General features: G+C 43.0%; 1 protein-coding gene across 6 annotated transcripts in view; it reads right to left on the bottom strand.

The window, feature by feature from the left end:
* The window catches only part of SLC27A1 (solute carrier family 27 member 1), a 44,751-nt gene that overhangs the window by 14,969 nt on the left and 2,651 nt on the right, over nucleotides 1–27,131 (bottom strand). For 4 of the 6 annotated variants that reach the window (XM_058167495.1, XM_058167499.1, XM_058167500.1 and 1 more), the window contains 8 exons: nucleotides 21,967–22,134; nucleotides 11,344–11,738; nucleotides 8,476–8,637; nucleotides 8,035–8,104; nucleotides 6,127–6,218; nucleotides 5,900–6,009; nucleotides 3,349–3,558; nucleotides 1,628–1,754 (listed from right to left, as the gene is read on the bottom strand). In XM_058167495.1, the coding sequence (XP_058023478.1) occupies nucleotides 1,628–1,754; nucleotides 3,349–3,558; nucleotides 5,900–6,009; nucleotides 6,127–6,218; nucleotides 8,035–8,104; nucleotides 8,476–8,637; nucleotides 11,344–11,738; nucleotides 21,967–22,133 (1,333 nt within the window). In that variant the 5' untranslated portion in view covers nucleotide 22,134. Of the gene's footprint in view, nucleotides 1–1,627; nucleotides 1,755–3,348; nucleotides 3,559–5,899; nucleotides 6,010–6,126; nucleotides 6,219–8,034; nucleotides 8,105–8,475; nucleotides 8,638–11,343; nucleotides 11,739–12,759; nucleotides 12,810–21,966; nucleotides 22,135–22,843; nucleotides 22,932–27,131 lie in introns of those variants that run through there. The other 2 variants (XM_058167497.1, XM_058167501.1) reach the window with 2 other exon arrangements.

The raw sequence follows: 27,131 nt of genomic DNA, 5'->3' as shown, positions 1-27,131 counted from the left end.
TTCGTTCCAGAGCGTAGGAGCTCCCACAGAGAAGGCCCTTCCCCTGGGGGCCGCCAGCCGACATTGTTTGGCGGACAGCACCCTGAGAAGACCCTCTCTGTGAGAGCGTACGGGTCGGTGGGAGGCATGCGGTAACAGCAGGCAGTCCCGTAAGTACCCGGGTCCTAAGCCATGGAGCGCTTTGAAGGTGGTGACCAAAATCTTAAAGCGCACCCGAAAGACCACAGGAAGCCAGTGCAAGCCGCGCAGGATTGGTGTTACATGGGAGCAACAAGTTGCTCCCACTATTACCCGCGCAGCTGCATTCTGGACTAGCTGCAGCCTCCGGGTGCACTTCAAGGGCAGCCCCATGTAGAGAGCATTGCAATAATCCAAACGGGAAGTGACAAGAGCGTGAGTGACCGTGCATAAGGCATCCCGGTCAAGGAAGGGGCGCAACTGGCGGACCAAGCGTACTTGGTAAAAAGCCCTCCTGGAGACGGCCGCCAAATGATCATCAAACGACAGCCGCCCATCCAGGTTGCGCACCCTTTCCATTGGGGCCAATAACTCGCCCCCGACAGCCAGCTGCGGCTGCAGCTGGCTGTACCGGGGTGCCGGCATCCACAGCCACTCCGTCTTGGAGGGATTGAGCTTGAGTCTGTTTCTCCCCATCCAGACCCGTACGGCTTCCAGACACCGGGACAGCACTTCGACAGCTTCGTTGGGGTGGTCCGGGGTGGAAAAGTACAGCTGCGTATCATCAGCATACAGGTGGTAACTCACCCCGAAACCACTGATGACCTCACCCAACGGCTTCATATAGATGTTGAACAGGAGAGGCGAGAGAATCGACCCCTGAGGCACCCCACAAGTGAGGCGCCTCGCGGTCGATCTCTGCCCCCCTGTCAACACCGTCTGCGACCGGTCGGAGAGATAGGAGAACCACCGATAAACGGTGCCTCCCACTCCCAACCCCTCCACCCGGTGCAGCAAGATACCATGGTCGATGGTATTGAAAGCCGCTGAGAGATCTAATAGCTTGTACTCTTGAACAATGCTCTATCATCTCCTCTCTTTAAAATGGCATCCACAGATAGTCCTTAACAACCACTCATTTAGCGACTAAAATTACAACTGTTATGCGATCACGATCCGGAAGTTCGGTGACTGGCTTGCAATAATAATATTGCAGTACCTGTGGTCACATACATTGATTGCCATTCACAGCCTTCACTGCTGGCCTCTGCCAAGCAAAGCCTGCAGGAGGTTGCAAACAGTGATCATGTGACGGCATGCTTAACAAAACTGTGTGGGATTTGCTTAATGATAGCAACCAGATGCAGGAACTGCCATCGTAAGTGGCGTGGTAATGTGCCATCATACTTTACAACCACATCACTTGATGAGAGAAATTCCAGTGCCAATTACTATTGTTAAGCAAGGACAACTTGTATTTGCCTACAAAGCCGGTCAAAAAGGAGCCTCTCCAGTCCTGTAAATTCTCCTTGCCCTTGATTAAATTGGGCACAATCATTAATAATTAACAATAACTAGGTCAGCTTAACACCTGGAGAATTGGCGTTGTGTAGGAACCTCTATTTTGCAAGTAACAATTAAAGCATAAAGCATTGTCAGATTTATTTACCTGGCTGACAGGAGATACAAAGGCCATTTGTGCCACGTATTAGCTCCATGGTATCCTCATTAACTTTCACCAAGCGGATAGGATATACATTTGGCAAAATCCGGCTATGGAAGCCACAGGCTCCCACCTGACAAGGGTAAAAAATATTAGAAGTAAAGGAGGCCTCCAAATGCTGCATACATTTCTCTAAGGAGGTGATCATTTCCTGGGAAAATACTCTGAATTTCCAAGCTCTACAGAATGGTGAGATGTCACTTGAGGGGAACAAGCAAACAAGAACATTTGGGATTGGTCTGCCCCACTTGCGCTGGCAGAAGGGGCAGTCTGCAGACCCCATCGATCAAGGAATTCCGGCTGGCAGAATCCAGGAGAAGGAACTTTTCTGCCGTGGTTCCAGCCTTCTGGAATATCATGCCCCTTGAGGTGAGATCTGTTCCTAGCCTCTTGACCTTCTATAAGAACTGCAAAACCTGGCGCTGCCAATTGGCCTGGGGCCCTGATTAGGGGTATTCCATGTTGGAGGTGGTTAGTGGAGTAGCAAAAAGATTCTAGCTCCAACTAGTAATATTGGGGTTTTTTTGTCATTTAACTCTGTTCATTTTAATATTAAATGTTTTAATATTTTGTCTCTTTGTTTTTATGATGTTTGTAAGTCACCCAGATTTGCTCGATAGTGTGATGGGTAGAATATAAATTAAACTATTTATTACATTTAAATGCTGCCCATCTCACTATTGAGCATCTCTGGGTGGCTTATAGTATGTTAAATAATACAATTAGAAGGTTAAATATACTAAAACAGTGGGCATTAAAATTAAAACATTAAAAATAACAAAGTAGAAAGTAGATAAAAAGGGCCAATCTGTAAATGGGGTGGAAGTGGAATCTCTGTCTAATTTACTAGCCACTTCCAGAACGGGATGCCCCCACTGGGGGCCCAAGTTAGCCTGCTCAGGCTCTTGGCAATTTGTATTTAAAATCCAGGAATGGGATGTAAATTTGAAGGAGAATAAAACAGCAAAGTTTTCTCCTCCTTGTATTATATAGGGATTTTGGGAAAGGCAAAGAAGAACACTTTGCTTTTCATTTTCTGTGTATCAATAAAACATGCAGGCTAAAGTTTCTAGTGCTACATAACACAGCAGAGGAAAGACTTGAGGTCTGGCATGAGAAAAAAAAAAGGTCTCCATGGTTCCTAGACTTCTAATCAGGAACATTAAGGGACAGAATACATTGCAACACGTTACTGCAACCTGTTTTTGCAATCTGTAAATTAAACAAATACTGATAAAAGCCCACAGCATTAAAGAGAGAGAATGCTATTAGCTCTGAACTGGCAACAAGCAGTAAAGGGTAGTAACTGAACTTGCTGGGAGTCAACAAATTGTTGTCATACCTACAGTAATAGTGACCTTCTCTGTGAAGGGATTTTCCTACTAATCCAATCACTTCTTCGGTGACTTTAAAAGCCCAGCTGTCTTCCTTCATACAGTCACAGCACTGTAGATCTGACATCCAGCCAAGAGCTTTTAAAGGGCACGCTCCTTCATTGCAAATAGGTAGCTATGCAAAATATGGTACATTCCCAGGATGCAAAAGTAACACTGAAAAAGCCCACATGCTTCAGATTTTGCAAACATTTGCCCCATCCTTGCATGAAGAGGTTGGTGTTTGTTTTTTTAAAAAGTATCTAAAGTACAGAAAGACATTTTCTCAATTACCTTTCCATCTAGATTAGCAATGCTACAGTTACACTCAGTAGCGCCATAGAACTCCCCAATCTGTTTGATTCGGAACCGCTGTGTGAAGTCTTCCCAAATGGTGGGCCTCAAGCCATTTCCAATAGCTAGCCGCACCTGGTGCTGCATTTCTGCTTCCCGCACTGGTTGGTTCAGCAGGTATCTGCAAATCTCCCCAATATATTGGATGATCTTTGAAAAGCAAGAAAGACATGATTTTAAAGAGTAACCTGCAAATCCCCAAGGAAATTGGATAATAAAGCAACATATTCAAGGTACACTGCATCTTGATCCAATTTGCTTAAGGTGTTTTTCTGGCTTAAAGTGAAAAAAGTAATTGAGTTTGCAAAATGCCAATAGTTCTGTTTTGTTTATAAAGCTGATTTGTTTATATAATTAGAATATTTAGAAATATCTTAACTGGGATTAATCAGAAGCAGCAGTCTGTTTAAAGAAGTATTAATGAAATATCTGCAACTCAGAGACTGAAACCACTGTCTTAGAAATGGGAAAGCTTGCTTTATTGATACTATGTATTATTTTAACATTTTCTTTTTTGAAACTAAATTTCTGTTCATACATCCATAACTAATGAAAGATAACATGGCTGACTATGGAATCATAAAAATAGCCCTGCTAAATGTTCATATAACTGTATCAGTGTTTGCATTCTCCATTTGAAATGCACAATAAATATAGTTACAAGCTGATAGGGATGCCAAGAAAACGTTTAAAAAATGCTTTTTATGTTTTTACTCTTTTATTACTACAGTGAACTCTGCCTAGGGTTATGCCCTATAAGAGGGCAGCTAAATAAATCTTTTAAATAAATTACACAAGTTAAATGATTTAAAAGTATTAGTAATATTAGTAACCCTGTTTTCTACAATTGGCAATAACAATGTTAGACTCCAACAGATGGAAGAATCTCAACGTTTCCAAACTGCAAGAAATGTTTCCTGCTTCTTACTTAAAGGCAATCTTTAACACATTAAACAAAATAAACTGCTCAAGAATGGCCACTCTTTAATATAAGCTTTTTTTTTTGTTTACTGGTTTATTGTCCAAAAAAGCATGTTTAAATTTGGCAATTGACAGAATAAGTAAAGACCAGGATTAAAGTACTAGAATAGAGGTTACTTCTTGTTTCAAACCTCAAACCTTCTTAAGCTTGTGTTATCCAAAATGGCCAAACTTATGAAAATATATCCAGAAAATTAAGGGATTTCCTATAGCAGAGGTATCAAACTCAATTTCATTGAGGGCCACATCAGCGTTATGTTTGACTTTGGGGGGCCGGGGTGGGCATGGCCAGCTCAACATCACTTGTGTCGGGGGTGCCCATGGGGGCCCAAGCACTTTGCCAGCAAAAATGGGCTCACAAGCTTCAATTTTGGCTGTGACGGCCTCCTGAAACCCTCTGCCAGTGAAAACGGAGCTTGGGAGTGCTGCCCGCAGCCCTCGCGAGCTCCATTTTCGGCTGCACTGACCGCCTACAACCCTCTCATAGTGAAAACGGACCTTGGGAGGGCTGCATGCAGCCCTCCTGAGCTGTTTTCACTGGCAGAAGCACTGCAGGCTGGTCCTTCGCTGTTTCCAGGGCAACCCTGTGGGCCAGATCTAAGCACCCCACAGGCCAGATCTGGCCCCTGGGCCTTAGGTTTGTTACCCCTGTCCTATAGGAATCTTCTTTTGCAAAAAAAAAAAAAAAAGTAAGTTCCCAGTAAGTCTACAGATTGAAGTGTACTACCCAAACTACAATAATAATAACAAAAGATTAATGACATCTAGCCAGGAAAAGTGGTGATCTCTCAATGTGGTGAACTTGGCAGCATCTGAGGCCTGTTGATCTGCTCCTGGGCCATAATCTACTAACCTTCTGGACCTCTCACTCTGCCACTGGTCATTAATTTGTTTCTGCAGCAGGTGTATTTAATGCATAGGTTTAGTAGCATTTACAATAAATGATTTCTGGTTATGCCTCAATTCCACTTCATGCAATTATCTGAGCAAGAAAACTTAACAATAGCTGTGAATCAATGATTTAATAATGATTACTCTTCCATGGTTGCTATTGCTTTTAGCCTTTCTAAATCTGGTTGAGACACCAATTGACAAGAAGCTGGACAAAGAAAGTTTTGGGAATAACCTATTAAAGTGTGATGTTGAATTGTAAGCGAGATATAAAGCAGTGATGAGCTTTCAAACTGAATGGCCATGGTCTAATTTTCTTTTGCCCTGACCTTTTGCCAGCACCTGTGGCTGGTCAGGGCAAAGGAAAACTAGTTTACAGCCATTCAGCCTGAAAGCACATGACTGCTTCATTGATGCCAGCTATGAAAGACTACACCAGTATATCGTAAGCAAAACAATTTCTCAATTTGCCCTCATCCCATTACTGCTGCCTTTTCTTGGTTCTTTTTTTTTATTTTAATGTGTAACTGTCTTGCCAAGCAGCCTTCCCCAAGTTGCATTTGCTTCCACCTACTACTAATTGTGGTGCCTACAAGCAAGAGTTCAGGGATCTCCTTACTGTACACTTGTATTTCACACAGTCATCCCAGAAGCGACTGGCAGAAAACTTCCTCCTAATCACTACCGTCAGACCATGAACCACACACTGGCCAATACCCATGATGTTCCCTAAGAGACAGAAAGAGAAAAATGGTCAGCAGAATATGCTTGCCAGGAACCCCGGGGAACATTAGCAGAGTGCCCTGGTAATACCAATGCCAACCTCCATCCATAATACCAGCCTACCTGCTGAGTGGTACAGTGGTAGGCAGTTATAGACTATGTCATCTGTGGTCACTCTGTAAGCATAGTAACCAAAAGCAGCAATTCGGTAATATCTGCAATAAAAGGAAAAAATAGGTATCAATAGAATTACACTTAATTGGTACTAGATAACACAAAAGATTTGTGAAAATTCTAGGATCAAAGGGCAGTTGCAGAAAACCAGTGATACAAATACTGGCCTGCAGTGTAACAGTATTCAAGAGTGGTCAGTTGGCCCCTCGACTGCAGTGCATGGATACATCTCAGGGAGAAACTACAGGTCCTCACTTCACAAGAGGAAGTGAGTCTGGAATTTCCGTTAAGTGATACAGTTATAAAGCATGATATCCTGTAACTGCATCACTTAAGCAGTGGCAATCTTGGGAGTTGTTTTGTCATCGTAAGGATGGTGGGCCATTAAGCAAGGACCTCACGTGACTGGGACATTGACAAGCAGTCAATGAGGGACCAAGGCAGGAAACTGTAAACATTGGTCACAACAAGCCTACCTTGAAGCGGCTCACAAGCAGGCCTACAGGGCAGGTGAATGTTATGGGGTGTCGCAGTATGGAGAAAGCAGTTTTTCCCCGATGCAGCATCTGCCACAAAGCCAGGGGACAGGTGCCATAGTACAAGAGTGGCTGGGCAAGTGGCTATCTGCCTTACCCCCCACCCCCTGGGCTCACACACGCTGCTACATAGATATTTCTCCTGGGAGAAAAAGCAATGGGAGCAGGAATGACTTAGGAGAATGACTTGTGACCTTCCTTGCCAGTTTTCCCATTGATTTTTGCCTGTGGGAAGTTGGCAGGGAATGTCACTAAATGAGTGGTTGTTAACTGAAAACACCTAATGACTCAATTACATGAAAACAATGGGAAGTTTATTTGAGTTCTCAAGTCACCCAAACTGATGTTGCAAGATAGAGGGAAAAGGTTGCTTTTTAAAAAAAAAAAAACACCCTTTTTTCAATGAGTAACTCTTAAATTATTATTTAGTTAAAACTTCTCTTTGTTCTTTTAACTTTTCATCTATTTACTTTGCTATTATTGTTCAATTAGGCCTTTATCTCTTTCTCTCTGGATAAAGAAATAGAGCCGAACCTGATCTCGTGAACCGAACAAACCCTATCAAGCCTCTCTCCCAAGGAAGTTGCAGTTGTACTTTTATACAGGGCATCTGCAGCTTTTCCCTGTATCCTCAGGCTTTTGGAGAAATTTCGAGGCTCTGTTCATTAATATGACTCTCAAAGCAGCCACACTATTTTTTTTAAAAGTTTATGCAGGTGCCGGGGGGTGGGTGTTAGTGGGGGGAGAGCTGCAGCATTAATGAATAGCAGAGAGGTGATGTGCTCATGCTTATGTGAGGTTTGACATGTTCCTTTAAAGTTACTTTTGAATATTGCTGAATTTATGATCCTTGCCACTTGTTCCCTCCTCTTAAAAACCTGTGAAAAAACTAGACTAAGAAACAGCTATACTTCCAATGAGTTATATAGAAGGGAGTTAGTAATAACTAAGTGGGGATTTGAATCAGGGGCTCCTAGAAGTAATCGAATGCTCTAATTGCTACACTGCCTGATCACATTTGAAGTCAGAGTTCTAAGAGTTCTTGATTCATTTCCAAATATTAACTTCTTTAAAGTCCTTTCGCTTACATAATAGTTCTTGCATACTTCCATCAAGACTATTTTCCTTACTCTCCACAGAAACAAAATGGTAATACCAGGGGCGTTTGCAGCTGTGTGTCTGTGCGTGCACGCATCTTCCTTCAATAGGAGAAGTAACCACACCCCAAGGCCTCCTTCATTTGTCCACGTATTAAAAATCTCCAGAAATAAAAATATTGAATATTGACAGATAACAACCAAGGGCAGGTACTGTTCCTCACCTACTGTGCACCACAATGGCAGCTTTTGGCATTCCAGTTGTTCCAGAGGTGTAAATGTAGAACAGCCGATCTAGGAAGACAGCACAGCAGCAAAGCTGAGTTCAGTTTCTCTTTCTTATTTCTACTTGACAAGATACCCATCTCAGGGAGACAGCTGCTTCAAATGCAGAGCACCAATCCAAAAGCAAGGAGGTTAGGAAATCTCCCCGAGAATAGTTCACATCCCAGGTTGTCAGAACCTGTTTTGCTCAGCTGAACCAAGTAAAGGGCCCTAAAGGTGATTTTTTTTTTTACCTCCACTTCTCAGTGGAACTAGGCCAGGACAACTAATAACACGAATCCAGAGGAAAGGTCACATAAAACCGCTCCCTGTACCACACCTCAACACCCTAGGCCCTTTTCTCTCCTCACCAGAAGAAGGCTGATTGCAAGGAAACATACCATCTAATCCCTTGGTTAAAACATGAGTTGGAGGAGATTTTGATGTCTGCGCCAGCAGAGGGTCCAAGTGCTTGGTATCTGGAGGGCAGGATTCAGGTCTAAAATCTCCGGAACAGAACTTGGTCATATTTTTTCCCAGGATGCCATTCACTTCAGAGATTGCTGCAACATAAAATCAGTCCTTTTATAATTTTTAAATAGAAGGTGCCCATTTCTCTAACTGTAAGAAAAAAAATCAATAACAGTATTCAAATTACAATGACCCCCTCGCAGATTACATCCTGTCTTGCAATATTTTACCACCATACCAAACACTACCATATCCTGAAAAGTTTTGTCTTTTTAAAATTGCAGTATTCTTGCTACTCTGCAGATTCAAACTGTCTGTTTTCGAAAAACAAAATTTGCAACAATTTGTTTTTCTACATGTAGATTAACATCACAGTTCTTCATGTGGTTACTATTACAGCTAGTTCTCATCTTTCAACAGTTCGCTTAGTGGCCATTCAAAGTTACAATGACATGAAAAAAAGTGACTCGTGACCATTTTTCACACTTATGACCACTGCAGCATCCCCATAATCACGTAATTTACATTCGGATGTTTGACAACAGATTCACATTTATGACCGTTGCTGTGTCCCAGGATCATGTGATCCCCTTTTTCAACATTCTGAGAAGCAAAGTCAATGGGGAAACCAGATTCACTTAACAATCGTGTTACTAATTTAACAACTACAATGATTCACTTAACAAATGTGGCAAGAAAAGTCATAAAAATGAATAATTTTAAAATGGAAAATCACTTAATGAATTTCTCACATAAATTTTGGGCTCATTGGTGGTTGTAAGTTGAGGACTACCAGTATATAAGATTGAATAACTACTGGTAAATGTTATAGTTCTGTTTTAGTTACTATTCTTTCAAGCCATACAGGGACACACATAACTGTCTAAAGTCCCATATTGGTTCATATGGAAAGGGACTGTTTTGAGTGTTTTATATTCTTTCTACATCCATTTACCCCAAAAAGCATGCAGTAATGTTAGGGAAGAAGACACACAGCGCATTTCAACCAAGAGGACTACAGTCCAGATTTAACAGGAAGTGAATTTATGTACTGAATGCTTTGTGGGAGATGTCTTTGGAATCAAGATATACTTTACATTCAGGGACAAAGGAAATTCCCATTCTTTTGCCATAGTTGCAATTCAAACATATGGCCCTATTTTATATGTTATCCTTGTGTTAACTGGGACTGGAAACAATTATAAGTCGAAGTGCCCACATAACCAAAAATGATTTCCAGCCTTTTTTGTGATGTTCATTAAGCAAAAGCCAGGGTTGTTAAGCAAACTCATTCACTTTAATGGACATTTTTTGCCAGAAACTGGGAAAAAATGCTGGAAATTGGCACACCATGACTGGTTCTAAAGCTGACCCGTAAGGAACATGAATATTTACAAGAGCTGGGGATGCTTTACATTCCAGAGACATTGTCACTTCAGTCATACAATAACTAATTGTAAATCAAGAACTATTATTTATTTCTGTGATAAAGACTATGATAAATCCAGTCTTCCCCTATTTTTTGTTATTTTTTAAACAAATAATATATCTGATACAGCAAATCAAAAAGTCTGAATTTCCCTTCCTAAAATTTGGAAAACCCTCCTTGGGGAAAGAGAAGTGGCCCAACCTTGCTATGGAATCTCAGAGAACCCCCTTATAAGCTAGGTTTTATAACAGTATCCTCAAAGGTTTAGGCCAGCTAGCATACGTTTCATTTTTAAAGGCAGATCTTTTACAGCAGGGCTATCAAACATGCGGCCCGCAGGCCAGATGCATCACACGCTGGCTATGCCCACACCTGGTTTAGCGAAGGGGAAAGAAGTCCCGATATGTCACGTGATGCCGTCGTGATGACATGAGTTTGACACCTCTGTTTTACAGTATTTTTTTTTTAAAACTGTGATTTTTTTTTTTGCAATAATATATACCTAGTAATTTCTCCCTATCTTGAAGGAATAAGAGGTATAGATCCATTTATAATAATGACATCAGATATCTCATATTGAAAATCTTCTAAGCAAATAAATATATTAATAATACAGAATATGTATCTGTGCCGTGTGAGAGGCAGTCTGGTTTATTGGTTAAGGTATTGGTCCATTAAGTTGGAGACGCTGAGTTCTAGTCTTACCTTAAGCACAAAGCCACCTGAGGGAGCCTTTGGCCAGCCAGTCAATCTCATTCAGCCTTAGAAAGGGCAAACCACTTTTGAAATAATGTAAAGAAAACTTCTGGGACTTGTCCAGGCAATCGCCAGGATTCAAGGCTGAGTTGAAGGGCACACACACACACCTCTCCCCTGTGCTGATTGGACTGTATTCTGGGAAGCAGAGTGGAAAACTGTTGTCTAAGATCTTAGCATGCAACAATCTGGTTTCCACTTGCTTCATGATGAGCAACATTCACACGAATAATGTAGAATTTCTCCCCTTTCTTCTGCTATATCAGTGAGCATATGGCAGCTTTGTTTGAAATTAACATTTCATGATTAATTCCCCAATTCAATCCGAAAGGTGCTTTTTTCATGTTTTCGTCTTTGAAAAAAATTTGCTTCTCCTCCAAGAACCTTCTTCAGTTCTAACTTGAGTTAGAACCATGACTTGGATGACTAAGAATCTCCACAGCCATGCCAATAATGACAAGTGCAATAATGACAAATGCAAATAATTCACTCTGGCAAACAGGCATTTTGTCTAGAGAAATTAATTCTGTTCTCCTCACCATACTAGAGTTTCAAGGCAAGGATGAAAACAGTGAAGGTTAGGAAGTCAAACCCAAACCTACATATATCATACCTGCTGATAGCTCCCCACCAAAGATGATGACTTTTGCCCCTGAGGTTTTCATACAGTAAGTCAATGAATCAAGTCGCAAGTTGAAGTTGATGAGAGCTGCCTCAATACCCACTTTAGCCATCCCTAACCAGAAGCCTACAAACTCTGGCCGGCTCTCCATAAAGATAGCGATTACATCACCCTCACGAAAGCCCTGCTGGTAAAAGAAGTTGGCCACACAGTTGGAATATTCATCCAGTTGCCGGAATGTCCATTTGTCATCAGTAGCTTCATAAATCAAGGCCACTTTGTCGCGATGTTTCCTAACAATCTTCTGGAATATCTTGGGAATATTACTTTTGGCTTTCCTGTGATGATACAGTTCATATTTGACCCGCAAAAGCACCGAGAGTCCTCTGAAAAAGGGATAAAGAAGTATTAATTATTATAGTGCTTTTAATTGTTTGAGGCATAGATGCAATGCATGAGACATCTGTTTGGTCAGATCCTCAGCCATCTTGACAAAGAATCTGATTTTATATAATTAATACCTCTTATATTGTATTTGGCCAACAATTATATCCAGGCCAAAGTTATTACAATGGTGTATCCAGGAAATCCCCCCAAAGAATACATTTTAAATAAATTTGGAGAATTCTTGTTTTAGTCTATTTATTCACATTTTATTTTACTTCACCAGGGGGGAAAAAGCTCAACAACCCATATAAACACTGATTTAGTCATCTATTATTATGCAGTTTCAAATATATTGTGGCAATTCAAAGGACTGAAAACTAAGGAAGAAGGGAGATCAAGATACTCAGAATGTGATGCAAAACTCACATTCCTGAAATTAAATCAAGTTCATTTCTAAATGGATGGATTTATTGCTGCATTTTGAAAATATTTCCTAATGAAGTCATTAAAAGAATGCTAATTGCTTGCTATCTAGGAAAATCTTTCCCTGTGATGAAATAGAATACCTTCACATTTAAGAAGGTAGCATCCTACAAACTGATGTATGGGATACAGCTACAGAAGGTTGGTTGGTTTGTTTCAATTTATAGTATATAATCACTCATCTCACATTTGTGACTCTGGGCAGCTTCCAATTAAAATATAAACAATACCAAAAAAGTAATAAAATAAATATGCCATCCACACAAAATGTTAAAACAATAAAACAATAAAAAGCATAGAATACGATCACTGGGATAGCATGGTAATTCAAGAGCCATACAATGATATTATGGGCTTCACCCCACTTTCCTGTTCCCAAATCAGATAGAAAAAGCACAGAGGCACTTCTTGGTAAGATAGAACAATGTGGGATAAATAGTATCACCACTAGCTGGATTCACAAATGGCTGACCCGCACTTAGTGGATAGACCTCAATGGAACTACATCTACATGGAGGGAAGCATGCAGTAGAGTACCTCAAGGTTCTGTCTTAGGCCCAGTATTCTTCAATATCTTCATAAATGATCTAAATGAGGGGATAGAGGGTGAACTCATCAAATTTGCAGATGACACCAAGCTGAGGGGAATAGCTAATACTTTAGATCATGGGTGTCAAACTCGCTGCGTCATGTTGCCATCACATGACATTTTGCAACATTTTCCCCCTTTGTGGAGCTTGGGTGGGCGTGGCCTCCATGTGACACATCTGGCCTGCAGGCCACCAGTTTGACACCCCTGCTTTAGATGATAGACTCAAAATTCAGAAAAATCTTGACAGATTTGAACACTGGACCCTATCCAACAAAATACAATTCAGTGGTGAGAAAAGTAAGGTCCTACACAAAGACAAGAAAAACCGAATGCACAAATATAGGTGGTACCTGGCTCAACAGCAGCAACTGTGAGAGAGATCTAGATGTGCTAGTAGACAGCCACTTAAAGAAGAGCCAGCAGTATGCTGCAGCTGCCAAAAAAGCTAATGCAGTCCTAGGTTGCATCAAGAGAATAGTTTCAAGATCACCGTTTACATATTGGTGAAACATACTTGGAACAGTGCATCCAATTCTGGCCACCAGAATATTAAAAAAAAAAAGATGTTGAAACCCTAGAAAGAGTGCAGAGAAGAGCTACAAAAATAAGGGATCTGGAGGCTAAAACATAAGGAATGATTGAGGGAACTAGGTATAGCTAGTCTTAAGAAAGAGAAGGACTGGGGGTGATATGATAGCAGTCTTCCAGTATTTGAGAGTCAACTTATTCTCCAAAGCACTTGAGGGCAAGACAAGAAGTAATGGTGGAAGATCATCAAAGAGGGATCCAACCTAGAACTAAGGAGAAATTTCTTGATAGTGAAAGCTTGCCTCTGGAAGTTGTGGATGGTCCACAACCTGAGGTTTTTAAGAAGAGACTGGCTCACCATTTGTCTGGAACAGTATAGGATATTCTGCCATGGGCAGCGGGTTCGACTAGAAGACCTCCTAGGTCCCTCCCAACCATAATATTCTATGTCCTATGTTCCAACTTCAGGCCCTTCCAGGAGGTAATCAAGGTCAGGGCCAATCAGATCTCAAGGGGAATAATGTTCTATAGGGCAAGTGCAGTGGCAGAAAAGGCCCCAAGGTCTCATCAGGTGACACTTTCTAGTGGACTGAACCCTCAACAAGCCTCTTCTGCTGAACCTGATAAAATGAGTAGATGTCACTGAGGAGAGGAGTCCTTCAAATAACCCAGTCTCGTGCCATGTAGGGCTGAGATTTAAAACCACTTGAATCTGAGAAAGAAAATCTCGGGAGAAGCTTGCTGCTTCTAGCAGATGAAAGTGAGCTGGCTGAAACAGTTATTATTTGGGGAGGGGGGGGATGGCTAAACACAGACAGCAGCTATGTTGTGTATTTAGAGAAGCATTTCTGTTTTCACTATGCTCTATTTATATACTTGTAAACAAAACCCATAAGGACAAGACAAAAACTCTGATGTTCTCTCATCTAAAGGAATTTAAATTCCAAATACTGCCACTGGAACTACTCTCAATATACATGGCATAAATAGACAGTCTAACATGTACAAGTACTCAGATTTATATCAGTGTATATAATTCTGCACATAACCAAGGAAACCGATTAAACAATTCTTACATTAAAAACACACTCCACAGCTTGTCTATCCCTGTCCTCCTCGTAACAATTCAGAGCTACTGACATATAAAACCAAGCAATGAAAAAAAACAAAAAACTTCAGTCTAAATTCAGTGTTGTAAGCATCGCATTCAAGACTATTTTCAACAACGGACAGCTCCAATGAAACAAACATAATTAAAAAAACAGAAGTATTAGGCAGTTTGTGAGAATAAGAAATGTGACAAAAAGTGTTAAGTGAAATGAGTTACATGAAGGAGGCATCTGGGTTTGTTTACTTTTTTTTTAACACTCATCTGCAACAATAAACTTATATTTTTGGGAAAATATTTCCAACCAATTATTGCGGTTGCCAGCTCAACTGTGACCTGTGCTTGCCAATGCTACATGCTACGTATAGAAAAATCATTAACTGGCAGATATTATTGGCCTCACTATTTCTACTTGTTCCAGCCAATCTCATTTAGCTTCGTTCCCTTCCATCTGCATCTATATCTCTGTTCACTAATCTGTTCACTAATCAAGCAAAAGGTATGAAATACAATGGAGGAAATGAATTCAGAACACCCTTCATGTATGTGCGCATGTCCAAGATGGCGGCCGCACCGCTGAACAGCTGATGCGGCGGCGGGCCTATTTCGGGCCAGACCGGGTGGGGGGGGGTCTTTTTGACAGCTTGGACCCCCCGCCCGGGTAGAGGAGAGTGCGGTGAGTTGGAGGATGGGCAAACTGAGGCGGGGCGTCTCCGGGTTCCCTTAGGAGGAGTCCCGGAGCGCTCTCCCTCCGGCGGTGCGGCCGACGATGGCCGCGGCGGCGGCGGCGGCGGCCCGGCCTTTTCCAGCGGCCGGGCCTTTTCCAGCGACGGCGGCGGCGGCCCGGCCTTTTCCAGCGGCCGGGCCTTTTCCAGCGGCGCCAGCGGTCCGGCCTTCTCCAGGCTGGGCGGCAGCGGCCTGGCTGGGCGGCAGCGGCCCGGCTTTTCCAGCGACGGCGGCGGCGGTGGCAGCCGGTTTTTTCCGGCGGTTTTCCGGCGGCGGTGGTCGGCGGCCTGGCCTGGCCCTGCTTCGGGAGGGGCTTAGAACCTCTCTCCCCTTTGTTACCCCTCGTCTGTGGTGCCGGTGGTGTGAGCAGCCTGGCCTTTTCCAACAATGGCGGCGGCGGCCGAGTTCTTCAGTGGCGGCGGCGGCCTGGCCTGGAGGCTCCTTCCCCCCGGCAGTGGCGGTGGCGGTGGCGGCGGTGGCGGCCTGGCTGGACCGGCTTGGCCAGGGCCTAGCCTGTTGGTGGTTGACTGGGTCCGGCGAACCGTGGCTTGACCCAGCAAACCCGACGGGTGAGTGGCCTATTCCAGCTGGAGGCCTGGCTTGGCGGCCACGAAGAGGCCCGATGGTCGCCTTCTTTGTCATCTTGAAGGTTGTCCACGGGTCCAGGGACGCCTCGCTACCATCTGGAGGACGCCTAGGGACGGCCTAGGGGGCCTTTTTTGAATCCTTTGCCCCCCCCCCGGATTTGGAGAGAGATGCCTCGTCGGTAGGGGATCTTTTGAAGACCTTTGGTCCCCAACAGGGGGAATTGAGGATTGTCCTGGACAATCCTAGCCTGTCTATTGTAGGACTATATCCTCTCTCTCCCCAGCCCATAGACCACCCTCGGGACTGGAGATGAGGGTTGGAGCTCTGACTGAATCATGGCGGTTTGTTCATCTACCGCCCAAGACCTATATCCGGCTGTCTTCTACTCGGAACTACTGGTGCGTCAATTTCCATCTTGACAGGTCCAGGATGGGTCTGTTGCGGACTTTTATCATGCGGACATTTACAGCGGCTGACCTTCTTGCCCTGCGAGACTCCCTCTCTCATGGTCTGGCCCCCACATTATCGAGGGCCCATCTTGAGGACGGGTTTTGGAACCCCGAGATGGCATGCCAAAAATAGGAGACTCAGGGATTTTAATTAATTATTTTAATAGGGTTTTAAGGGAATTTTAATGGGACTTTTAAGGGAGGTGGGAACTGACGGGTCTGGGTTGGAAGGGGGGGGAGGGTAGTGTTGGGTGGGGGTGGGAGGGTTAGGGTGGGTGAGGGGGGTAGCCCGTCGGGAGGGAAACCAGTTCCAGCGCATGCTCGTGGCGACTATCAATTGGGTTCGGAGGTTATGGGGGGGGAGTGTGTTCCTTTGTGTGAGGGTGAGTCTATTTGCACGGTAAGTGGGAGGGGCAGATATGGCGGGGGGGGATCGTATCGACATAGGGGGCCACGCGTTCGATGTTTGCAGGCGATCGCGTGCCCCGATCCCCCTGACTTCTCCCGTTCCCCGGATGGCCAAGACCCTCAGAGCCTGGGCCTTCGTCTGATGTTATGCAACGCACGGTCCGTGGTTAACAAGGCCCCTAATACATGATCTGATTCAGGGGTGCAGCGGATATTATAGGCGCACGGAGACCTGGTTGGGCACTGAAGGTGTGCCCTGGTCGAGATGTGCCCACCGGGTTTCCGTGCATTCCATCAGCCGAGGCCCAGGGTAGGGGTGGAGGGTGGCGGTTGCTATTAAAGAGAGTCTAGAGCCGAGGAGACCACTGTACCTCAGATTGCCGGGTGTGAATCCTCTTGTGAGGTGGGGTCATAGATGTCAGATGGGCTTGCTGGTGGCGTACCTGGCTCCTTGCTGCGTGACAGCTGCCCTGCCCGAGCTCCTGGAGGTGCTTGCCGGGTGGCAGTGGAGACCCCCAGACTTTTAGTCATGGGGGACTTTAACTTGCCATCTGCCGGCTCGTCATCGACGGTAGCTCGGGAGTTCCTGGCCTCCATGACGGCCTTGGACCTGACTCAAGTAGTGGATGGCCCCACTCACATCGGGGGAGGCACACTGGACCTGATTTTGTCTCTGGTCAGTGGTTGAGAGATCTGGACTTAAAGGAAATAGTCATTGAACCTTTGTCATGGTCAGATCACTCTCTCCTTCGCCTGGACTTTCTGACCGCTACCCAACACCGCAGGGAGACGGAACCATTACGGTGGTACCGTCCCAGGCGCCTGATGGACCCAGAGAGGTTTCGGACGGAGCTTGGGCCACTTCCTGAGGGTCTGGCTCACGGCACGGCAGAGGAACTAGCTGCAGCCTGGGAACGGGCTGCGGCTGGGGCTTTAGACCGTGTCGTGCCTTTGCGACCTCTGACCCGCGCAGATCCCAACCGCCCTTGGTTCTCCGAGGAGCTGAGGGGATGAAACGCCGGAGAAGACGCCTAGAGAGTTCCTGGAGGTCCAGCCGCTCAGAGGTTGATCGGACACTAGTTAGATCCTATACCAGGACCTACCTAGTGGCACTGAGGGAAGCGAGGCGCCCACGCCTCCCTCATTGCGCCGGCAGATAACCGCCCAGCTGCCCTGTTTGGGTGACCCGCTCCTCCTTCACCAGGGGAGCGGGATGACCCGCTAGGGACGTGCTGAGGAGTTTAACGGTTATCTATACGATAAAATCGCTCAGCTTAGGGACGGTCTGGACCAAAATTGTGGCGATTCAGACGAGGTATCTGAGGCGGTCTTGGTGATGTTGTGTGGGATGAGTTTGACCCTGTGACTCCGAGGACATGGACAGGTTGCTGGGTAGATTGAATGCCACCACGTGTTTACTGGACCCGTGCCCTCCTGGCTGGTGCTGGCCACTCAGGAGGTGACACGAGGCTGGCTCCAGGGATTACGAGCGCTTCCTTGTTGGAGGGAGTCTTCCGCCGCCTTGAAAGAGGCGGTGGTGAGGCCCTCCTCAAGAAGCCTTCCTGACCCGCTGTTTTAGGTAATTATCGTCGGTCTCCAACCCGCCGCGGCGAAGGTTGTAGAGAGTATGGTGGCATATCAGTTTCCCCTGCACCTGGAGGAAACTGTCTATCTGGACCTGCTCCAGTCCGGCTTCCGACCGGTTACAGCACTGAGACGGCTTTGGTCGCGTTGGTGGATGATCTCTGGAGGGCCAGGGATAGGGGTTATTCCTCTGCCCTGGTCCTATTAGACCTCTCAGCGGCTTTTGATACCATCGACCATGGTATCCTGCTGCGCCGGTTGGGGGGGTTGGGAGTGGGAGGCACCGTTTATCGGTGGTTCTCCTCCTATCTCTCCGACCGTCGCAGACGGTGTTGACGGGGGCAGAGGTGGGCCCGCGGCGCCTCACTTGTGGGTGCCGCAGGGCCGATTCTCTCGCCTTCTGTTCAACATCTATATGAAGCCGCTGGGTGAGATCATCAGTGGCTTTGGTGTGAGGTACCAGCTGTACGCTGATGACACCCAGCTGTACTTTTCACACGGGCCACCCCAATGAAGCTATCAAGTGCTGTCCCGGTGTTTGGAAGCCGACGGGTCTGGATGGGGAGAAACAGGCTCAAGCTCAATCCTCCAAGACGGAGTGGCTGTGGATGCCGGCATCCCGGTACAGTCAGCTGAGTCCGCGGCTGACTGTCGGGAGCGAGTCATTGGCCCGATGGAGAGGGTGCGTAATTTGGGCGTTCTCCTGGATGCACGGCTGTCTTTTGAAGATCATTTGACGGCCGTCTCCAGGAGAGCTTTCCACCAGGTTCGCCTGGTGCGCCAGTTGCGCCCCTTTCTAGACCGGGATGCCTTGTGCACAGTCACTCACGCCCTTGTGACGCCTCGCCTGACTACTGCAATGCTCTCTACATGGGGCTCCCCTGAAGGGCATCCGGAGGCTGCAGTTGGTCCAGAATGCAGCTGCTGGTGATAGAGGGAGCCCCTCGTGGCTCCCGAGTGACACCTATCCTGCGCAGGCTGCACTGGCTACCTGTGGCCTTCCGGGTGCGCTTCAAGGTGTTGGTGAACGTCTTTAAAGCGCTCCATGGCATAGGGCCGGGTTACTTACGGGACCGCCTGCTGCTACCAAATACCTCTCACCGACCCGTGCGCTCTCACAGAGAGGGACTCCTCAGGGTGCCGTCGGCGCGACAATGTCGTCTGGCGACACCCAGGGGACGGGCCTTCTCTGTGGGGGCCCCCGCCCTCTGGAACGAGCTCCCCCCAGGACTTCGTCAACTTCCGGACCTCCGAACCTTTCGCATGAGCTCAAAACTTACTTATTTATCTGCGCTGGACTGGGTTAGTTTTTTAAGTTATGGGTTTTTAAATGGGTTTTACTTCCAAATTTTAATTATGGCCAATTTAAATAAGTTTTTTATTAGTATTTTAATTGTATGTATTGTGCATTTTACTTGGCTGTGAACCGCCCTGAGTCCTTTGGGAGAAGGGCGGTATACAAATTTAAATAATAAATAATAAATAAATAAATCCCAAATGGAATAAGATCTCAGATTCAATTCCTTATAAAGCATGACTGGTAAAGCCTGTGGTCCAGAAGCTGGACCACTTGTGATTTGTTAGAGAAGTCAAGTGGATTATGACTCATTTGGTATAAGGCCATTTTAGATATTCCCATGGGACTGAAACACACATCTGGTATAACTGAACACATGGAAATAAAAGTTATAACCAATGCAACATCCACTTCTAAACATCAAGCAATCTGTCTACATTCAATTTATTTAGGTATCTATAAATATGATATTTATCACAACTATCGCATTGCACACAAAAAATCTTGTGTAATTCCCATTAACACTTCACAGAAAATCTTATTTGCCTGTCCACATATATTTGTTTTGATTGATGTGAAAGATCGATCAGAATGAAAATGTGGTGCACTTCAAAAGCTGTATTTTCAGTGTATTTCTGTATTTCAGAAAAATATCATGAAAACTGCCACAAGGTCAAGACAATAGCTAACTGCACTTAGCACATTTATGTTCCTCAAATGCGGGGTAATAATAGAAGATGTACTTTTATGATTGGCTAAAGAAGAGCATGGAAGATTCCACAGGGGACCAAGCAGTAGGAGAGATAAATGACCTCTTAAAAACTCATCTATTCCTCCTCACCGTGAATGTCCTAATCAGGAGCTTAGGCAGATGAGGAAAGAGAGGCTGGTTTAGTAACAGGCTCTTGGCATGATGCCCAGCAAAGCTGGCCTATCATAGTGACCCAAGCTGTGCCAGGAAGGAAACAGAGGAGCCTTTTCAAGAATGAATTGCCCTTTCCATATTCTTAAGAGGCGCTTTATTCTCTGCTGTTATTTCTCACTTGCCATGCAACTGGGAGGAAGTAGAGATCCAGAGGGCACTGACAGTCACTATAACAGCCTTTGTAAGAGCAGCAGCCCTAAATCTTTTTAACAAGAAAAAAGACCCTAAGGGGACATGCAAAAAACTAGATGCCAAATTCAGCTACAGAGCAGGAGGAAAGTGAAGTGTTAGACATAGGAAAGGTATTGGGAAGATTCCACAGAGGACTAAGCATTAGTAGAGATAAATGACCTCTTAAAAGTTCATCTATTCCTCCCCACTCTGAATGTCCTAATCAGGAGCTTAGGCAGATGAGGAGAGGCCCCAGTTTTAAAAAAAAAATCATCTGTGTAGAAATAGTAAGAAATAGTAAGATTTAGTCCATATAAAATTTAGACACATAGATTTCATTTCCTAGATAAACATTATAGTCAATTAGTGAAATCCACTCCCATCTTGACCCAGGCATATATTTTCTACAATATATAAATAAGAATTATCTGCTACTGGCTGAGCATGAATTTTACACTATGAATAGTTACAAGATTCCTCAAATGTACACAAGTCTACAGAAAAATCAAAGAAAAAGCAGCTGGTAAGGTGTTTGCCTAATCTTTCCTCCCAGAAAGAAAGCAGACTGAGAATGGTGGATTTAAACAAGACCTAGCTCACATCATACTAAACTATAATACAGGTTACTTGATTCATATTTATTGCATATGCTAGCATATACCCAGCATATCTAATTTATTCAGTTAGATATGACTAACTGAATAAGCATGACTATGTAAATTGTGGCTTCACATAATGTACAAATTCAGCCCCAAACATGTCTCCTGCTCTTCAACTTTCATTGAATGTTTTTCTTTAAAAAAAAACACAAGACGGCTGATCACAATAGGTATGGTCTGGGGATTAGCACTTTATTAATATTATTTATCCTTTTAAAATATGTGTTTCAACAATCAGCTGTCCTGAATCCCCAAAAACAGCCTTTTTCTTTAAGATGTATATGAAATGTATAAAAAAAACATTATAGTATTTGGCTTCTGGAACAGACTGGTAAATCCTTCACAGGATGTTTTCTTGCTTACTTTATACCCAAAAGATTTAATAAACAGAAAATGACTTGGAGTTCTATCATTCCCAGCCTTCTTCTACTTAACACTGGCAACAAAGTCTATTTAATTATAAGCATCCGTTTATACTTCTGTGACTTAAAAACTTTCATTTGGGAGGATAGTTGGGAAGAGAAGGCCAAAAGTATTTACAGTAGTATTTTAAAAGAATAGTTATCAGAGCACTTGATCAGGAGAGAATTCACATCCTCATCCCGTGAAAGGACTGAGGTTTATACAGATTTATTTTCTAGGGCAACAAACATTTTGATGAATACAACAATCCTAATATTATTAGACCATAAGAAGAAATTGTACTTACAGTAAATCTCTCAGGGCTGTCTTAAAGATGATGCGGAGAAAGTTCCACCCACCACTGCCAATATAAATGCCCAAAGCAGCTGCAATACTCCATGTCCAGGACATGCCAAAGAATCGCAGGAGGCCCAGTGAGCCAAGGGAAGCAGTACAAACCCCAATTGTGTGCATTCTGGAAAAAGAGATAAGCTTCATGTAAGCTACTAGGGTAATTTAATTGTAAAAAACAGTTAAAATAAACAGAAGATGATCGCAGGGAGATAGGCAAACTGGCCATATAATACAGATGGGACAAAGATGAAAGGAGCAAATGAAAGGGGCAGTTGAAAGTATTTATTTATTTGGTTTATATTCTACTTTCCTTTAGTACAGGTAATCCTCGACATATGACAATTGAGCCCAAAATTTCTGTTGCTAAGTGAGAAATTTGTTATGTGTGTTATGCCCCATTTTACAATCTTTCTTGCCACAGTTGTTAAGTTAATCACTGCAGTTTGTTAAAGTTACTAATACACTTGTTAAGTGAATCTGACTTCCCCATTCACTTTGCTTGTCGGAAGGTTGCAAAAGGTGATCACATGACCCTGGGACACAGCAATTGCATTGGCACATGCACTGGGCCTTCAGACTTGCCACACAGTCATAAATACAAGCCATTTGCGCAGAGTCTAAATTGTGATCACGTGACCATGGAGATGCTTCAGTGGTCGTGTGAAAAATGATCATAAGTCACTTTTTTCAGTGCTGTTGTAACTTTGAATGGTCACTAAATGATCTGTTATAAGTCAAGGACTACCTATATCTCAAAACAGTAGACATAATACTCTTTCCTCCAATTTTACTCTAACGGTGATCCTATCAGAGAAGCTGAGAGATAATACCTGGCCCAAAGTCACCCACTGAATTTCCATGCCCGAGTAGAGACTTGAACCCGGTCTTGGTCCAGCATCCTCATTATATACCACATTTCTTTATCAGAGAAAATAAAAAGTACACAGCTATCAGAATAAATTCAGAGAGACCTTTCCAGGACAAGTAACACTGCTGTAATGTACTAAAATTGTGGTTCCCATTAAAAATTATCTAGAAAGTTAAACTGACATTGTTCACTGTACTTTTTTCAAAAATTGAATCGTAGTTATTTGATTTACTGCAGTCTTTTCTGTGTGCCTGCAACAACTTTGGCAAGGATCTTTCCTCTCCACTTTATAATATTGTTATAATGTAATGTAAGTGAGTAGATAAAGGTATGTGGTAACAAAACACTAGTTTAAATAATACATTTTGAGAAGGTATTAATGGAAAGCATAATACAGTAGAGAAGTATGAACAATTTGAGAACAGGACATAAGTGATAGATGGTCTTTGCCTGAAACCACATTCTCCTATTCTTTCCTACTTTTCTTAATTGAAGTCAGAGGCCAAAGTCTAATTCAGGGGTATCAAAATTGTGGCCCGTGCGCCAGATGAGTCACGTACTGGCCACGCCCACCTCCGGTTTAGCAAAGGAGGGGGGAAGCCGTGATACGTCACGTGATGACAACGTGATGCCATGAGTTTTGACACCCCGGGTCTAATTTATTTTCAAACACTTTTCTGATCACATAGGGAAGCATTCACCTTTTCTTTGCTGCAGACTTGGCTACTGTAAGGCTTGCAAGTTCTATTTTATTTTTTACCAATTGCAGCTGTACGCAAAAAAACGCTCAGTTTGTCACACATATGCTGAAGATGGAGGGAAGATACAACTGAGCACATGTTCAGCACAGAAATTAATGGTCCTCCCACAAATGCTTTTATGGAGAAATCCACTCCTATTTTTTCCAAGCATTACTTTTCAGTAATCTACTCTGGATGAAAAAAAAAATTTAATTGCAACTGTCACTAAGAGTTTACCTCCACCCAAAAAATGTAATTACTATTTTCATCGGTAAACAATGCAGAAATACTAGTCACTCAACTGCAATTTATCCAGAAATTGATCAGTATAATTAGCTTGTCCTTCCTTAAATTTTAATTATTGAATGTTTACAAAGTCATGCAATCTGATTTTGATCACCTCCCTAATCTCAGTTTCAGTGTAATATGCAACAGGGATGCTAGAATAGCAGCAGTAGAAGTGAAAGCTTCCTCAAAGAAAAAGAGAAACCCAGGTACAGGTAGTCTTCAATTTACAACAGTTTGTGTGATGGTTCAAAGTACTGAAAAATGTGACTTATGGCCATTTTTCATAGTTACAAGCTTTGCAGCATCCCGTGATCATGTGATCAAAATTCAGATGCTTGGCAACTGGTTCATATTTATAACCTATGCTGTGTCCCAGGGTCATGTAATCACCTTTTGCGACCTTCTGACAAGCAAAGTCAATGCGGAAGCCACACTCACTTAACAATCCACTTAGTAACTTATCAATTGCAGTGGTTCACTTAACAACTGTGGCAAGAAAAGTTGCAAAACAGGGCAAAATTCACTTAACAAATGTTTCACTTAGCAACAGAACTTTTTGGGCTCAACTGGGGTCATTAAGTCGAGAACTATCTGTAGTCTAAGCAATGTGATCAAAGTGCTGGTTTTAACATTCAAACCCTAAAAGAAACTAGAGACCATTTTATTTTTTTAAAAAGGCTCTAAGATCATCAAGGGAGTAATTCCTCCACTGCACAGACTCACATTTTGGGATCAGAAGATAACTGAATAAACAAGAATCTTTACAGACAGGACGTTCTGTAAAATCCCAATTGAGACAAGTTTTTGACAAATAATTTATGGTATGATTCTATTTGTTCTATGCAAAAGAAAGTTCCTCTGAAATAAATATTTGGTCTCAGGTAATTGAGCAACAAATTGAGGCCAGGCACTACTATTTAAATGTTTAAATTTTAAATTTGGTTTTAAATCGGGTTTTATTATTTATATCTCTATTTTAAATATTCGGCCTATGTAATAAGTTTTTTAAATTAATGTTTTACTTTGTATATATACCGTATATACTCGAGTATAAGCCGAGTTTTTCAGCACATTTTTTGTGCTGAAAAACGTCCCCTCGGCTTATACTCGGGTCTATACGGCTTATACTCAAGTTTTTTTTTTTAAGCCCCTCGGCTTATACTCGAGTATATACGGCTTATACTCGAGTTTTTTTTTTCTTTTTTTCACATTTTACCGGACTGAAGCCCTGCCGGTGCAGTGAGAGGGCGGGGCGGGGGAGCCGCCAGCCTTCTCAGCTGAGGGAGGGAGGGTTTCCCCAACCGGTAGGTGCCTCATTTCCCACCCTCGGCTTATACTCGAGTCCCCAGTTTACCCCAGTTTTTGGGGTAAAATTGGGGACCTCGGCTTATACTCGGATCGGCTTATATTCGAGTATATACGGTATATGTTTTTTATATGGCTGTACACCGCCCTGAGTCCCTAGGGAGATAGGGCGGTATAAAAGTATGAATAATAAATAAATAAATAAATAAATATTTAGAAAAGTAAACTATTGTCTTTACTGCAAAACCCCTTGTTAAACTGCTAGGAAGGAAATGCAATTTTTAAAAAAATACATTCTGTAAGCCAAATCAGCAAAACTACAAGTTAGATAATTGCAGTCATATCACATAGTAAATACTAAGAAATGATTTCAAAAGCAGCAAAAGTAAATTATCTGGTGTCTTCCAGTTTCAAATCAATAAAACTGATGCAGCATGGCCAATCAGCATCGATATAAGGATTGGGGTGGAACCCATTTGGTCTACTAATGAGAATTAGTATTATTCTGCCGAGATGTTTCCTGCTGCTTCCAAAACACTTAACTAGGAAAAAAGGGACATTGGCAAAATCTGGGGCAACAAACCAGGTGTGTACAAATCCTTGAATGAATTTTGAGAATGTCTGGCATATTTTGTCACAATAGCCAAAGAATGATCTGAGGGGATCAAGAAAGTTGTTCACTTAGAATTTTAAAAGCAAAAATTAAATATAGTTTAATGCAGTTCTTTGATTTTTGTTATAAAAATAAACTTCATCAAGTTTATAAATATATAAGTTTTATCAATATTTATTTACAATGTTTGTAAAACATCCCAATCTGAAGACTCTAGGAAATATACTGTTAGTTCTTCTTTTGTGACTACAACTGGAACTGGCAAATCAGTCATTAAATGAAACTGTGAATATTGGTCAAAGTTACTTTTTCATCACCATCATAACTGCAAACCATTGCTATACAAGACCATCACTAAACAAGAGCTACCTGCATAGCAAAGCAATTATGCAACAAGCAGCACCATAAAAATAATCAACCTCCCAAAATGAACGTTCAACATGTATTAGGATTACAAGGAGACTGGAACAAACTTGTTTTATCTATGGAATGCCAAGAAGGAAGATGCTGCAAGAACCTCTTAAGGAAATGAAAGCAAAACAATGGGGGCCACAATGGAAAATTCCTGCTTTCTATTTGTCACATGGGTGGAGACTCTTACTAGGTCTTCTCAAAATATTTGAACCAGCTGTGCAAATTCAATCATGGTAAGATGGTCCATGACATATCCAGGTGATATTCCATCCAAGACCTTAGAGGTGATTCTCTGTACTTTTGAGCTGGATCTGCCAACTGCTAATCAATGCAGGAATTTCAAGGAGGGTGTTGCCCGTTGTTGACTTGCCAGTAGTTTATGCATCATATTCTGGTCAGGGGTAGATTTTGGGTCATCGCCAAAACTGTTCCATGTGGAGTATACTCTAGATATCCAATTGTAATTAAGGTCTGTGCTAGTGTTGCTAGAATACTCTGGTTCACATTGGGCTATAAGAGGTGCACCATCAAAGTTGTGCATAGGCTCTCCTGGAAACAGCACTCACCAGCTATTTGTGAGGCTATAAGCATAGGAGTCCAATTGATTCACAATCAACTTCTCTAGGAGAGCTCAACCTTATCAAGAGTAATTATTGCTGTTATCAGGTTGCACAGATGTTTACTCGCAAATAGCAACTCAATTCTTACAGGATTAAATCTGAACTTGTTTCATCCCATTCAATGTGTGCTGTGATTAAAAAAAGAATATCAGACAATACTAACAGAATAAAACATCCAAAACTTCAGCTTCCTTTCTATAATCTATATACTATTGGAACAATATTTCAAACATTCAGATATAACATCTTGGAAAGGTATTAAGTAAATTT

This window comes from Ahaetulla prasina, chromosome 2 (assembly GCF_028640845.1).
Source record: "Ahaetulla prasina isolate Xishuangbanna chromosome 2, ASM2864084v1, whole genome shotgun sequence".
NCBI classification, from domain to species: domain Eukaryota; kingdom Metazoa; phylum Chordata; class Lepidosauria; order Squamata; family Colubridae; genus Ahaetulla; species Ahaetulla prasina.
Note: the sequence above shows the minus strand (reverse complement) of the source record. Positions and strands in the feature narration are given on the sequence as shown.